We start from the raw sequence: 15778 nt of genomic DNA, 5'->3' as shown, positions 1-15778 counted from the left end.
CTACATTTTAAAATGTGGCTATATTAACACTATATAGTGTAATAATAACCTCATGGCTCATGGGTAATTCGGGGTGGTTTATGGGTCATTACCAGCAGCACCCTTGAGCCACTTTGGAGACTTTCAAGGAAATGTTCATAACTGATACGCTATTAAAGGTATTGATCTGAAACATCCCCATGATCTGCCCCAATAGTTATGTTAAATGCTTTAAAAATTTGAGCGTTCTATCTTCAGCAAAAAAAAAGTTAACGCAAAAAATCTAAAAAGTGGCTCGTAGGTCAAGACCTTCCCCTACGGTACCTCAAATTGAGACGGAAGAAGAAGTGTAGGCTACCTCGAGCAAAACAATAACAAAGTGGTCATTGAAAGCCTGTGAATGAAACAATGTCAAATAAAGATAAAACAGATGCTATATATTATTCTCATAACGATGTGACTATACTTGGCCAGAAACATTAACTCATAACATGAGAGTTGAGATAATCAAACTAGGGCCCGAAAGGTTTCAGAATAAAGAAGGGCCATTCAAGCCAGCGATTAGAGTAATTAAAGGAGACAAAGAATCCTTCAGCTGGCTGAGTAAGAAGTGGTTTTATTTTGAACTTTCAATAAAATTAAACAAAACTGCTTTAATTCTTCTGTTGTGTGGAATTTTAATTAGCTTTTACGACAGTGTTAGGGGCGGCGTTTCGTGCAAAAATCCAAGGGCGGCATACTGCGTTGCTACGCCACTGTATGGAGGTAGCCTAATCACCAGAAGCTATATTCCAATGCCAGGCTGAGGTTTCGCAGATTTAAAGTTTTCAAGTAGTGTAGACTACGCTGTAAAGAAAATCGCCAAAGTTGCAGATAGCCTATACAAACAACAGGTAGGCTAATAGAAAATAGGCTTAGAGAAATTGATAGCTTTTTTGACGTTGCAATTTAGATTCTGCGACAACCTAATTGATTTAACAACAGTGGAAACTGCCACTGGCAACACAACTACTAGTACTAAAATGTTAGTTATTAATAGGGCCATTTTTATTTTGAGTTAAAAAAAAAAATTTTGACTTAATTTTTATCAAATTTTGACTTTATTTTGACCTAACAAAATTGCTTATTTCTGGAGAGCACAGTTCTTCCTTAAATTGATACCAATTACCCAAATATAATATTTTGTCGACTTCAGACCCAAACGTAGGCTAATACTTTGTTGAAAAGTCAAGGTGTGTTATGGACAAATATAATCTCGACAAATCTGTAACTTTTGCTGAAGACGATTTAGCTTGCTTAGGCATTTTTGTATTACAGAATGTTAATAGACTATTCCTAAAATCCAAACTGTTGATCTTTGAAAAAACCACGTTTATGAATATTTCCTGCTTTTATGGGTTAATATGGTTTAATTGTGTCGCAGTTCTTGATTTACAATGCTTCCACAGGGATTTTGACAAAAATTACTCTCAAGAAACACAAAAAGTTTGTCAAAAGCAATAATTTGACAAATTATGACTATTGAAAACTTTGACTTTATTGTCAATTTTGACTTTATTTGACCTATAAACTTCTTAGAAACACTCCCCTAGGTGCTGAAAACAACTTTATTCTTTGATTCGTGGATAGACGAGGCCCTTAAAAAAATTTGACTTTATTGACTTTTGCGGGCCCTAGTTAATTATTAATTAAATGGGCCTAATTGGCATCAAAATTTGCTGCTCTTCCTCCGTCTCTGAAAAGCAAACTAAAAACAGCAACTTTGCTTATCATTCGAATATACTTTTGGTAACCTAAGGAAATTGAGCATCATACCACTTGGTATCACGACAATTCAAAGACGAAGGTTTAAGGTTAGGGCTATTGTCTTCATCGTAAATAAATTATCCGCTTTGAATTGACGCATAACCAATAACCATACCACTTACAGTAGATTTACATTTCATGACAAAGAGCAGCGCTTGAAGGATATTTAGGACTACATCACTAGAGAAGATTGTCTCGAGATGGGAACCCACTCCTTTAAAAGTTGGCGCTTCTGCAACCAGTCGATAAGTAGCGCGCCACTGCTCCTCCTAGCAAACGTCGTGCGTTTCGCTGCTGTGATTGAACTGACACTGAAAAACTCTATTGAAGCAGCCTACCCTGTGAAGTCAAAATGACCTTGAAAACGAGCGATACCATGTTTCAGTACCACATTCACTTACACTACCCTTTTAATGCCGTTATGGAAAACACGTTCTCGGTGAAATTTTATTCTTATGCAATGCATCTTTGACGCCAGTCTTTCCATCAAAACTTTATAAAAACAAATCATTTTTTCCACTTAAAATTGTAAAGTAGCGAAAGCACAACTGAAGCAAATGTAGCGCTTATCAACTTCATCGGAAAAAAGTTGTGTCACTACTGCAGCAGCTCTCACAACAATGCATAGAAGCCTTTCGAAAGTTGATAGTGATCATGGCCGCCGTAGAAGAGCAAGTTTAATCATACTAGCTCACGCTTATCAAAATGTATTGCCTTGCTATTTTACTGTATTCAATGCTGTATTAACAACCAAAAAGCTTTCTGAACTTTCGGCACAAGCATGCTTCCTCGCAAGTTCTGTATTCATACATAAGCACATAAACGCAAAACTACAATCGGAAAAATAACAAAGCTTTTATTGTAAATGTAGTTACTACTGTAGTAAAAATTGTAGAGTTTTTTAAGTACGGTAGTCTATTGAAACCAAGCAAAATTATTTTCACATCTTGAGGAGAAGACATCCTAACTTTGTAGATTGTTGAAATTTATGCTTTGTTACTGGTTACGCTTGATTAAGGTGCGGTAGAAAGATTAACGGATAACCCAACAGTCTTTTCTACTTCGCCGCCATTCCGTTCAATTGAGCAATGCAAGCACTGAGAGTGACTTTTTGCTGTAAAAGAAAACGTCTGTTCACAATGCGCAATATTTCCCTTTCACAAAGAGGAATGCCGATAATAAATATATACTCGATTGACTATTTTCTTGCAAACATCATCAGTCGTTATCTCCGCCTGCGGCAGATTGCGCATCAATAAGTTAGTTTAAAATTAAATATTTCAATGGAAACACAGAGTTTTTGAGTGTTCAGAAGCCGGAGTCTCGGTTTTTGCCAAAGTGGGAGTTTAAAATTCTTGGCAAAAACAGGAGCCAGAGTCTGATCTTTTCCAGTTGATTCTTTTAGTGTACAAATATTTATGCTGTGCTTGGTGCAGTTGTTATTTTTGTGCACTTCCATGGTTTTATTTTGTAAACAGTGTTCAGCTTTGTGCTGACAGCCAGGAAGAACGCTCCCTTCTTCACAGTAATTTTTTCATTATAAAAATATGCCTTTCTTCTCATGACAGGCGATGGGGAAGGTATAAGTGGCTATAACAAATCTGGATTGTGGTTTACGTTTGGAGTCAATATTTTTAAAAAAGTTGGAGCAGGAGTGGATTCGGAGTCGTAGACGTTGAACTCGAACAGGAATCTAAAAAAAAAACTGACTCCGTGCACCTCTGCTGTTGTTGTTGCTTGTTAGCTGTTGTGCCAAATGGAACTATAGAAAACTTACCGAATGTTTTTTCCTTAAATTACATATATAATTTAACCAAGATTAACCACATTACTTGATTTGTTAGTATATTTTTGAAGTTCGATGCTGATAAAAATGCTCAGTAGGGTCAGGGTTATAATACTGTAAAAATAGTACGCCCGATTAGCTCAGTGGTTAAGCAGCCTACTCAAAATCAAGCGGGGCTGGGTCGGCTCTCGTGGTGTGCGCTTGAGCAACGCATTTTAGGACTGCTCGCCATTCACTGGCACCTAGTGGATGGATTAACTCAGACACCAACACTTCAACAACAATCGAAAACTTCACTCTGCCTAACTCGGTAATCGGCCATGCGTCAGTGGTTTAAAGCCTCTAACAAGTAAGCGAAACTGTCAGAAATAACCAATCAAAGGCTTTGTCAGTCCCAGGATAAAGATTCAAACCAAACCAATAGTCACATGACTATTAAAACAAATTTTCTTGATGAAACGAAATCCATTGACATAAAATAGAAAAACTGAAAACAAGAAAAACAAACACTGCATCGGAATGGACTTGAGCAATCCCTAATTTTAGGTGCTCTGAAATACCGTTTCAGGTGTGATCGTCTCCCTGACTTTGTCTTCAATCCACTTAACCATGTGCTCTTGTTCCAATTCAGTGTTGAGTTTCTGGACAGCTACCTGTTCACACAAATCAAACGTTTAAAGATATCTCACTGCCATTACAAACATCAGAAAAATACGAGTGGCGTGGCCTACTGTCAACCACGCTTAATCAAACCACCCGCTTATTAGTATTATTTTTTGATGGTTTCGAATGAAAATCCATTTTTCTGCACAATTTTTCACGCTTAAACGGACCAAAATCCGCCAAACGTAGGCCTACAACAGTTTTTTGCTTTTTTGAACATGTGTTGGGCGTTGGGATGGCGCAGCAGATAAGACGTTGCTTTTCCAACAATGCAAACCTGGTTCGACTCCCGGTTTCAGCTGGTTGTTGAAACACCGCACACCTCTGCCTAGGGTGTAATAAATTAGGTGCGCACTGGGCATAGTAGCTGAAGGAAAGGCGGACGAGAGAAAGGAACTGGCCATCTTACCCTCCTTAGTGCCGAAGGCTTAGTACAATGTGAACCTTATCTTCTCATCTCATCTCCGACACTTGGAATCAAGTATGGAACCATCTTTACCTTTACTTGTGTTTAACCTCTGAATGAGTCGATGTTTGCAGGCGCTACGTTAAACAACTTTAAGTGAAGGCAAACGAAAAAACACGTTTATCGCGTCGTAAGGTCAATTGTCATTTACAGAATTACAGTAACTGATGCAGTATTCAAGATGCTGTACTGTGCAGCAGAATGAATGAATGTTTATAGCGCCTGAATAAAAATGGAAGCAAAACGTCCAGTAGATTGAAAACTATAAAGGAAAAAATACTTTTTTTAATGAAGTGAAGGAAGTAAGCTGAGATTAGTGGCCTATCAAACAGACATTTACTAAAAATTTATAGACATTTGGAACAAAATGCGTAGAAATTTGCTCTCACGCTTTATCTTACCAGTTCAGCTTGGTCTTGTGTAGTCCGATTAATCGGGGTTGACTGTATTTTAAACCTAACTAAGCTTATTGTGGCTAATAAACAAACAATAACTGTAATGAGCTTGACATTTTTAAACTCGTAAACAGACCTGATAATCCAATTTCTTCTTCAAAGTTTCTACGACCGTTGCTTTCCGGTTTAGGTATTCCGTTTCAAGCATCATTGCAAGATTTGACTGAATATAAGAAAACATTAAGTTTCCTGTGTTCATTTCAGGGATATCTAGAGAAGGGGATATGAAGGCTAGCAGCGATTGCCTTATTCTCATGACACTACCAGGGCGGTAGTTAGTAGTGCTTAAAACATGTGGTTCTTTTTAAAATCGTAGAAAGTTTTGTAGTGCAGCTGGTACAATGAGCTACAGAAGACAGTTAGCAAATGTTAGGTAGAGCATATTTAAAGAATACTTGTTTACAAAGACAGTTGAAAAGTTACCAGTAAGCTGTTTTTTTTTAACAAAGCCTTTGCAGTAGGCTAGATGTAAAGCAAGTATATGGGTAGTTGAATTAACAAGCAACCATGAGCATGTTGTGAATATCCAGGCCTGACGCTAATAGCGCAATGCAAGTTATCATATCAAAATTAATTAAACTACTATCGGTGCCAATTGTCATTTTATGATAAACACAGATTATTTACGATAAACAAAAGCCCTTCTATTGTCAGACGTAATAAAAGCCTTCGTATCCCCTTCTTTAGATATCCCTGGTTCATTTGAGCAAAGTACGCTTGCAAATTACAATGAACGACTGGAAAGCTTGTTTATGATGGCAATGTCGATTCTGCTCACCCTTCGGGCGTCGTTGATCAAATCTTGTCCTTGGGCTCTCCATTGTTCAAGCTTGATGTCATCTACAGTCTTCATCAACTCGTCTATTTCACCCTGTTTAACTTGGTCATAAGCTTTGAGTCTGTCCTGTCAACAGATGCATGATGTTAGCAACAGATCAGCATGTTAACTGTAAGCCAGAGATTCACAGAACATATGCTAAAGTAGATTTTAGCCTGCCCAAATATAACCTGCTGATGATGAAACACTTCAGATCAGATAAAGGAGAAGTCGACTATTAAAAACTAAAGTTAAAAGGAATAAAACCTAACAACCACACAGCATTTAACATAATATAACTTGAAAATAAACTAAAAATTACAAACGTTTTCGGCCATACTCAATTACTCATGTTAGCCCTTTTCAAGTAACCAACTGACTGATGTTCTTCATAAATTGAAATTACAGAAACTGATCTACATACACAAAAATCTAAAAAACAAACGCATTTAAAGAATGAAACGGCAATTCAGAGGAGAGACAAAATCACATGACGCTTAAGTGCCTAGGAAAAAATACGAATCAATGACGCAAAAAAAAAATACGTGAAGACATTTAGCAGATAGGAGGCTCCTACGGCAAACAGCTGACAAAACTATAACTAAAGTGTAGATCAGTGTTTCTCAAACTTTTTTAGTACATCGCCCCCTTTTCGTTATTGAAATAAAATTTCGCCCCCCTAATTCTGTCAAGTAAAATAAACATTGATAATAGAGTGATAGACAAATTTAGTTTTGGGAATTTAATCAACGAAATTGGCAGTAACATGCATACATGATACTGTTAAATGAGATGGATGAGCTTGGCGACTTTTACAAAGTTTTGAAATGTTTGGCGACATCTTCGTAAGATAGAGCCGAAGATCATCCCGTTTATGAACTAGCAAGCGATTTCTTTGCTTTGAAAGCATCAATGTCACAGCCGAAAACCCCTTTTCAACCATATATGAAGTAGGAAACGACAAAATCCACATTCTAGCTTCTTTCCAGAGAAGCTCATATTTGTCAGCAACCTGGCACCAAAACAAATCGTATCGATCATTTCTGAATTTCACTCTTGACTCATTGTTTGTTTGTTTTTCATATCTTTACCCTGCATTGCGGGAAAGCGGACTTGAGCCCTATGCATCGGTGTACGCCTTCCGACGTACACCTGACCCACGCTGCAGCCGACGGCAATGACTGTTTCCGGTTGTCTACTCTACTTGTGACTTAAATTTGGTACTACCCAATACCCATTACTCGAAATCGATCACTGGGTAGAGGCAATTATCGTAAAGTTTCTTGCCCAGAGAAACAACAGCAAGTGCGGGTGGCTGGAGTCGAACATGCACGCTCTCGACTGCGAGGCCAAACGAGCTAACCACTCGGCCACTGCTGCAAACATTATCTGTTTGCATATCAATGAACTGCTCTTGAAGTTCCACTTCTACAGTATGGCTGTAGGTTCGGTAGAAAATGGTTGCACCACTCCGTTTGGAACATGGAGGTCCACGAGATCTAGAAAGCGAAGTTTCATGTCTTTATGAAGCATGTGTAAATATGAGCAGTATTTTTCCGTGTTTCTGTAATAATATTCTCGCTCAAATTGGGAAACTGAGTTAAGTTTTTGACCTGCGCTTTTATATTTTTGACGCATTTCATCACAATATTCAGTGATTCATGCAGTTCAGGACTGAGCTAATACGGGCAATCAAATGCTCATGGTGAATTACACAATGTATTGCAATAAGTCCAGGAATTGCTCTTTTCATCAGTGCAATGAACCCTCGATGCTTTCCAACCATTGCCCGAACACCATCAGTTACGCATTGTAGAATATTCTTTAGTGGAACCCCCTTCTCTTCGTAGAAGTTTTTCACTGTGCATTAAAGATGCTTGAATGCCCGAATATCTGCAGGAAGACTGAGCGTAAAAATTATTTCTTGTTCTCATATTATGAACAAAACGCACATATCCAAGCAGCAGCGATACATAGTCGGTCAAGGTGGAATCATCTATTTGCAGTAAATGGTTTGCGCGTTGGAATGTTGTTAGCGCGTTGGACTGTTATTGGTGGTTTGATAAATTCGCCCCCTTTGAGTGTTTTCGCCCTCCGATCGCCCCTTTGATTTTTTCGCCCCCCCTGGCGCTCAAAATCGCCCCCAGGGGGGCGATTTCGCCCACTTTGAGAAACGCTGGTGTAGATAAATAACAATGCTCTACCTACTTATAACAATGATAGAACTTAAAAAATAACTTACTGACACATTTGATTTTGAATAACTTACTATTCGCGTTTTTTCAAAGAAGTCCTGAATTGTTGGACCAGCGGTCTTGTTTATGAGGGTGTACATGATGACAAACGATAGAACATACCAAGCATCATGGCTTAAAATGTACAGCTCCTTTGAAATCAGCATCGCTGTCACTCCAGTAAACAATGCGTACAAACCTACACCATACAGTATGCGTAAATGGAGCTGTAAAACTATATCACCATCCACTCATCTCTTCTTTAGCAAGGGAGACGTAGCGTTTGTAAATTGCATAATAAATACAAAGAAAAAAAATAGAACAATACCGCAGGAAACCATAAACAGAGAACAAACACCAAGAAAATGAAGTCAAATACTACCAGAAGTATATCATATAAAGCACAGCACAACACTGCAGGATACATTGTAATTACATAGTAGTACTAGTAGTACAGATTTTTAATGGAGCTTTTATTTAGTTGCATTGAACATGTAAGAAAATGTTTAAGCTAAGAAAAACATATGTACCATTTGGTTATTTCAGCAGAAAAACCAGTTGAAAATTAGCAATAATGTTCCAACCAAATAGTTTTCTACAAAAGTGTAAAGTTGTTACGTATTGCTTAGGTCACGCTTAAACAGTTGATGCTGTACCAGTTGCTCCAGTTCTTGGATAAAGGAACTGAAACCAATCTTCTGGGATCATGTAATGCCTTGTAGTATTTTTGTCATAATCTGGCAAAGGTGGCGTCGGTCCCATTCCCTCATAAGGTGCTCCAGGCATTTTAAAATTTTCCCAGTCATGCAAGCGAGCCTGAAAAGAGTATTTTAACTCATTTTAACTACTTATGGACGGATGACGTATATATGCGCGCAAGAAAACTTGCAATAGGAAAGATAACGTATATTATATAAAATATACAGTATATGCATTTTGACTGTTGACAAAAAGACGGGTGCTGTTTATACACGCACAACTTTTACAAATTCTTTATTTTAATATTGGCAACATTATTATGTTGTGAACTGGAAAAAACACCAAACTGAAAAACTATTCAGAAGAAAATTAAAGTAGAAATGAAAAATTTCTCGAAAATTGAGCCTGCCCTTTTATCTATTTAAAACATTAAAATTCTTTATATGGCAACTTATATCTTTTAGAAATTAAACTTACATATAGATTTTTGAGCAAAAGGGGCTACATGGCATGTTTTAATATGCTTTTAGATAACATTTAAACTTTTCAAAAACCTTGCTTCAGGGGAATTGGGCCACTTTAGAATCAGCTGTCCCAATTCTGTGACATTCAGATAACCTTACCTAGAGCTCAACTGATATAACTTTTTCAGGCCGATACCGATATTTATGAAATTTTTAGGCCGATACCAATATATATCAGCTACAAAAAGTTTGTAACCAACAAAGTTATTAAGCAACAAACCAGTCCAAGAAAGTTTATGCATTATTTGCTGTAATGGAATCACAAAAAACACTAATCACAAAAAACACCAAACAAAAAAGAAACAACCCAGGCCTCGAAATTCGTTTTTGCTGACGGCGGACAAACGTGTCCGGTCTGAATTCTTCGCCATTTAAGAGCTATGGCTACGGTTTGTAAGGCTTTTTAAAATTTCAGCGAAGGCTTTCATCAGACCGACGAGGTGCGCTTGGAGAGTCAAAGCGCAGTGTAGCTGCAATACACTGCATAACTGATTAACTTCCACCAAACGAGGGTCGTGTGGCTTCTTGCGTCACAATGCTCTGGGCACAGGGCACGGGTCAGAAAAATTCTACAATGACGCTACTATTATCTTCTGTGCAAAGTTTTACTAGGCTTTTTTTGGGGGTTATTTTTGCAACTTCTACAATGACGCTACTATTTTCTTCTGTGCAAAGTTTCACTAGGATTTTTTCTTTGGGTTTATTTTTGCATGTCATGTGAGCGAAAGTTAATTTACCCTGGGCCTTTTCTTTCTTACTGTAATACCAAAACTTGACAAATTTTGCTGCATCTTGCTGTGATAGCCTACTCGTATGATCTAATTTTGTAACGAATCTTGCTTTATCAATATCACTCAGAGATCAAAGCCAGACCTTGTGACGTAAGACTTAAAATAAGTTGCATGCGGCCAGTGTTTTTTCAAAGGTGTTTTGGGGGACCGAAACGGTCCCCCAAATTTTTCCAGCGGTTTCACAAAATTTGGACTTGCAACTACAGTAGAAAAGTAATGGTTGTTTCTCGCTATGTCTTGTCGATAATACGAATATAGCCTACGATCAATAGTTCACGTCCGGAAAAAAGAATAAGTGGAGGTACAGCTAACAGCTGAATCAAAGAGTTATTCACAAAAGAAGTGCACCTTCGATACTCGCCAATGTTTATTTCTGATTTATGGTGCATAATGATCAGTTTTTACGTGTGGAAACATAACAAGCAGAAGCCAACAAGCACACTTTGTTTGATTGTGCAGCAAACTTGTTTGGCGGCCATGTTGGGCAGGCTGTTTGGTCGCTGTCACAATCATTTAAGCTGTGCCTTGTCGAATAATTCATTTTATGTTGCGTTGATTGTATGTAGTTATGGCTATTTTTTGGTATTTAAATGAAACACTTGCGGTCTCTTAAAACTACTTAGCGGTCACCCAAACCAAACCTTAAAAAAAAACCTGCGCGTGGCTAGTGTAGAAGTACACCAGTACTCCCATCGATTCTTAGCGAAAAATTCACCTTTGTTACACTGATTCAATGTCATCAATCATTGAAGCAACGTAAAACTCGAAATTTTTCCTGCTTGAATGGAAGCTAAGGCATACAGTATAAACATTTTCTAGATGCGCGCACTAGAATGGGCGGAAAATCATATTCTCGCAACAATTGTTCGTGCTATGCAAGCACGTTTGAGCAACTTGTGTTTCTTCTAAAGGCATGTATGGCTGGTTTTGAGTTTGCTTTTGCTGGCCGATGTTTATCGGCGAAAAATAGCCGATACAATATATCGGCTACGCCTGATATCGGCCGATATATATCGGCTGACCGATATATCGGTCGAGCTCTAACCACACCATCACAAATATGACATCTTTCTATAGTATACTACGTAACAACACTGAACATCAAGTGCCATAAAATAATTCAAAAAACTAAATTATACTTACTGGGTAATTCATATCAACAATTTTAATATCAGTTGATGAACTGGTTGATGTATATCGTGCACATGCCACTCGAAGACAAAGCGGAGCATTTTTTACTAAAACATATAATAAAAGTTTTGAATAACAACACTAGTATTAATACGGTATATCACATATCAATCAAGAAAATGATGTTAATTAATGTGCTATACGATTTTTACCAATTATAGTCAAACAGGCAAATGCGCGGAGGTTTTTTTAAAAACTTTATTCTACATCATTTAATAAGCGGAAAATTTGTCTTGTTTTTGTTCAATTATGTTGGTCTAGTACTGCTCTATAATCATGCAAATAATTGCAAACTTGCGAGTTGTGGTTTTGTGTCACGGTAATTATCGCAATCATTCGCGCATTCCCACACTTTTTATTAATGCGCGTCGCGCGTTGGCCTTTGCAAATGCGCGGTCCATGATAAAACTAGTGAATTACGTCTTTAAACAACAGCAAATAAATCTGCCACTTATTGGCGCACTCTCCAGTTTGCACAAGTAAATGTTTTAATGTTGATTAGACGTTAGACGTTAAATCAACGTTAAAACATCGACTTTTCCTGGCTGGGATGTTTTAACTCTAGATTTGACAATTCATTTACTAGTTTTGCAAAAAAAAACGTTTCTTTAACACAGAAGTTTTATCACTGTTACCTCATTGTTGTGATTGGATTATTTTGTTATAGGTACAAACAGTAGCCTAAACAAAAATACTGCAATAATAGTAAGAATTCCCAGCAACGGGGATCTGCGAAGAGACCATGAGTCTTCGAGTCAAGCAGATACCCTTATTTTTAATAAAAATCTTTATTTGCGATAGCAGTTAATTAACCGAAAAGTACAGTACAAATGAGCGATAAACTTTACCAGTCACTAAGGACAAATACATTGAAATCAAGAAATAACATGATGAATATTTCAAAAACGAAATGGAGTCAGAGTGTTAGTTGCTAAACTGCTGCAGAAATATAAACAAAAATAGAAAATAACAAAAAAGTAAATCAAAATTACTTATCAAAATTATTTTCTTGAGCTCGTTCTGACCTTTTAAAAAGAAAATCACAACCTCTTCTTTTTTAAATTTAGTGTTTTCGCCCATTTAACCTCAGACAGCAAAATCCGTCAATTTTACATTGATTCAATGTCTGCAGACGTTGGATCAATGTAAAAATGATGGATTTTGTTGTCTGGGCTACTGAGCCATGTGATAAATTAAAGCCTTCGGTTGCGTCATAATGAACTACGTAATTCCAACTCATCGAACGAGGAGCAAGATACGCGCACCGGTATTTAAAAGAGAATAACGGAGAAAAAAATAGGAACCGAGGTAAAGTTGTTTACCACAAAAATGAGCATCACTGCGCAATAACGAAATTCTCGAAAACCTTTTCGAATGCGCTGATTACTGATTTTAATTGGGAATGAAAGCCAGAAAGTAGAAATTTTTTCATTCAGGTTGAAGTGAAACCACTCTACGTTGGACTAAAGCGCAAAGTATCTCTGTCACATTGCCTTGCAAAGCGGCAGATCAAAGTTCGCAAAACTGGTCATAGTTGATTTTGCGCAAAAAATAGGTGGTTGAAATCAATGCTTGATTACTCCCAAGTTTGACGTGATATAGGCATAATTATTTTTTGTAGTCAAAGTGTAAAGATGGAGGTTTGATATTATCGTATTGAATCGCTGGTTAATACTTGTTTTGATACTCTAATTTGATGGACCGCACATTATCGTAAAAACTGTCCGACCGCGCATTTGCCAGTTTGACTATACAAACAACAAGTCATGAAAAATAATCATAAGCCTTTAATCACCTACTTATGATGGCTATTGGCTAGGCAATTCAAAAGTTTGGAAGTGGTGTAGGCTAGAAGTCTCCGCCTGTTTATGGCATTTAAAGTTTACCACTGTACTAAAACATATTAAATATGTAGCAACGTTGCTGTAGACATTTTTTGGTATTGGTTTCATCGCAAAACACAGGTAGTGGTCATCTCAATTTGTGCGCATAACTACGCGCAATCGCAAATGCAAACAAGAGTGACATTAATGTAAACAGCTTGTAGTTGAGCCCCCATAAATTGACCAAAACCTATCTACAAAAACTAAAAAAATAAAATCACTTTTAGCTTGTTTTGTTATGATAAATGATAAAACATCTCTTTTTTAACTGACAACTGCTGCTCAAGATGCTTCTCAACAGCAAGTTATTGTAATGGATGTTTGTTGACACGAGGTGGCTGTTGAGAAAGCTTTATCAAAAGGGCACTAGGCAAGTAGGCAGTGCACTGATCCTGTAAAGTAAACTTTCAAAATGATTAATTGATACTTGATGGAGAATCGCTGGCCCGTTGCTTCTTAGTCAGGAGATCCCCTAGCATATCCTTAATGGAAATCAATATATGTAACTTTCAAAAGGTATTTCCTTAAATTCCTTTACAATGCACGGAATGGCACTCCAGGTAAGAAAGGCAGTATATATTCAATTAATTCATCAACTAAATAACAATTGTCATGACAAACAATATGTAAATTGTGATGCTTGCCCCAATGACTTAACTTGAACGAAGAAGGCTTAAGATTAAGCGGCCCTGTTAGACTCAGATGCAACCTAATTTGTACCCTGAACAATTTGTACTCTCATTTTGCACACTGAAAAAAATCGAGAAAAAAATAAAAAAAGTCAAAATAGTACACGGATCGGAGTTTCCGTTTAACCCTAGCCCTAACTTTAAAATTTTTTCGGAAACTCCGATTAGCGATTAGCTTTGTTGTGATCAGCGACTACTTTGTGCTATTTGTTCTCTCGATCTTTTTAAGGTACAAATTAGGTACCCGTTCGACTCTCAGGGTGTGCGCTTGAGCAACATACGTTAAAAACTGCTCTCCATTCAGCGGCATCTAAGAACTCACTCTAACTTAAGTTCACGTCATCAGGAAGTCTACAAAGAACAGAAAATGAAAAAATTAATTGTGCAATACCGTAATTATTTACACTTCCATAAAGTCTTGCACATCTACAATAAATAATTATTCCAAGCATAAAATCCTACAATATGATGTAACTTTCAAATCATAACCTGGAATGAATAGTAAAATTGCTAGCCTACTACATATGATATTCATAAAATCCTTACCTGAACTATACAAAAACCTTGATAACATGTTGATAAATTATTAAAGAAACTAAGCAAATCCTGAAAAATAAAGCATTATGGTAATGTGAAACTTATGAAAAACATTGTTTTTGCAATATAAAATGTTAAAAAGCTGTTAACCATTTGACCATTGACATTTGTTATTCGTAAAATTAACAAGCAACGGTATGATACCCTACTAACACATTTAGTTTTTTCAAGTAACATTCATACGAACGACGACGAAATAATATTCCGATTTGCTAGCCGAGCTTATTCTTTCATTGCTTTATAAATTGTTCACATGTTATGTTGTGCTGTGCTCTCAGTCTCATGACTTAGTTTCAGTGTGCAACTCAAAAATGAAAGTAACTAAAGTAAATATGTTTATTAGTGAGTAGGCTACTGTACTCAGCCTTGTGTTGACTGCCAAGAAAGAACGCTCCTTTCTACCAAAAGAAAACAAACAGATGTTAGAAAAGGACGTACGCATGCAACAAAAACGCTTAACCTAGCTGGAAGCTCTGGAAGAGAGAAAATGGAAAACAAAAACTTAGTACAACCTATGCTGACCATTGAGTTGAGAACTGACACTGACTGCTGCTGATGCGAAAAGGTCATTTGTCATTTTAAACACTGGGAGCAGTATTCCTATTTTGCTGTTGCATATAAAGCTGTTGACGATTTCAGGGATATTTCATAAAACGATGGTAAGACCAGCAATGTTGCATGGGATGCAAGGTACTCTGGAAAAGTGGAAGAAAAACTGAGAAAGACATGCCTTAAATGGTTTGGTTATGTCGTAAAGAGAAACAAAGACTGTGTCCTGAAATGAAGATGGAGTGATTGGGTGACAGAAGATATAGAAATGGTGGTTTGATGTGAAGGAGGAAGATGCTGCTGACAGAATGATGTGAAGGTTGAATTGTCTACCGGCGACCCCAAGATAAAGGGGTGCAATGTAAAATTTCAGGAAAAATTGTGCATATGTAGCCTAGGCCTATTATATTCGTTTTCAGCTCAAATCACGTGCAGGCTACGTTAATTGTTTTCTCATTGTAAAAGACGCTTTGGTGCAAAATTGGCATTCTACAGAACGTAAGGGCAAACGTAGCACAGTGCAATCACTTTAAACAAAAGTTTTGCTTATCGTTCCAAAGTCAATAACAACAGACTCATGGATAGAAACGTACAGTCAGGGCCGGATTTACCAATAGGCTAAGCAGGCTGAAGCCTAAAGCCTCAACGT

The 15778-nt window shown here is 37.2% G+C and overlaps 1 protein-coding gene across 2 annotated transcripts; it reads right to left on the bottom strand.

The window, feature by feature from the left end:
• Positions 1 to 2569: 2569 nt before the first annotated feature.
• Positions 2570 to 14591, bottom strand: LOC145783298 (ATP synthase peripheral stalk subunit b, mitochondrial-like). 2 transcript variants are annotated; one of them, XM_082595136.1, is made up of 8 exons: positions 14530 to 14591; positions 11364 to 11458; positions 8863 to 9022; positions 8242 to 8405; positions 5934 to 6059; positions 5228 to 5318; positions 4132 to 4220; positions 2570 to 2899 (listed from the first exon to the last, which is right to left on the bottom strand). In XM_082595136.1, the coding sequence occupies exons 1-8, from the start codon at positions 14555 to 14557 to the stop codon at positions 2843 to 2845; spliced, it is 810 nt and encodes a 269-aa protein (XP_082451262.1). In that variant the 5' UTR covers positions 14558 to 14591; the 3' UTR covers positions 2570 to 2842. The 2 variants fall into 2 exon arrangements, with proteins under 2 accessions (XP_082451262.1, XP_082451261.1); XM_082595135.1 differs by having other exon boundaries at positions 4132 to 4224; positions 5232 to 5318.
• Between the last annotated feature and the right edge of the window lie 1187 nt (positions 14592 to 15778).

The sequence above is a fragment of the Aplidium turbinatum genome, chromosome 14, assembly GCF_918807975.1.
Source record: "Aplidium turbinatum chromosome 14, kaAplTurb1.1, whole genome shotgun sequence".
In the NCBI taxonomy this organism is placed as follows: Eukaryota; Metazoa; Chordata; class Ascidiacea; order Aplousobranchia; family Polyclinidae; genus Aplidium; species Aplidium turbinatum.
Note: the sequence above shows the minus strand (reverse complement) of the source record. Positions and strands in the feature narration are given on the sequence as shown.